At 70.6% G+C, this 462-nt stretch overlaps 1 protein-coding gene across 1 annotated transcript in view; it reads right to left on the reverse strand.

The window, feature by feature from the left end:
* The window catches only part of MRPL20 (mitochondrial ribosomal protein L20), a 9661-nt gene extending 9425 nt beyond the window's left edge, over positions 1 to 236 (reverse strand). The window contains 1 exon segment of the mRNA XM_011956397.1: positions 38 to 236. Coding sequence (XP_011811787.1) covers positions 38 to 147 — 110 coding nt within the window. The 5' untranslated portion in view covers positions 148 to 236.
* Between the last annotated feature and the right edge of the window lie 226 nt (positions 237 to 462).

Here is a 462-nt window from a genome sequence, read left to right on the forward strand (position 1 = left end):
CCCCTTGGCCCGCGGAATTCCCCGCGCGTCCGGTGCCCAGGCCGGGCGGGCGGCACTCACCCTGGCGTGCTTCAGCATCTCCTGGATCCGAAAGTAGCGGTCGGTGACGCGATTCCGCAGCCAGAGCTGCGCCGTGAGAAAGACCATGGTGCCTGCAGGCCGGCGTCCCGGATGCTCAACAACGCACGCGCCGCACCGCCGCCATCTTGCCCGGGTCGGAAATGGCGGTCACGAGGCTTCCGGGTCAGCGCAGGCGATGACTTCCGGGGCGAAGGTCGTCTCCCGTCAGCCAGCGGGTGCCGGGCTGCATCCCTGAACCCGCGGTGGTGGCGCTTGTTGGGGGAGCGGGTGTGGGGCCGTGGCGGGGACTGAAAGGAAAAAGGGGCCGCAGCGCCCGTGGCCATCCGCGGACGATGGATAAACAGCAGCCGCAGCGCGGGTCCTCCTGGAGCACGGGCCGGC

The sequence above is a fragment of the Colobus angolensis genome, unplaced genomic scaffold, assembly GCF_000951035.1.
Source record: "Colobus angolensis palliatus isolate OR3802 unplaced genomic scaffold, Cang.pa_1.0 Scaffold416, whole genome shotgun sequence".
Classification (NCBI taxonomy): Eukaryota; Metazoa; Chordata; class Mammalia; order Primates; family Cercopithecidae; genus Colobus; species Colobus angolensis.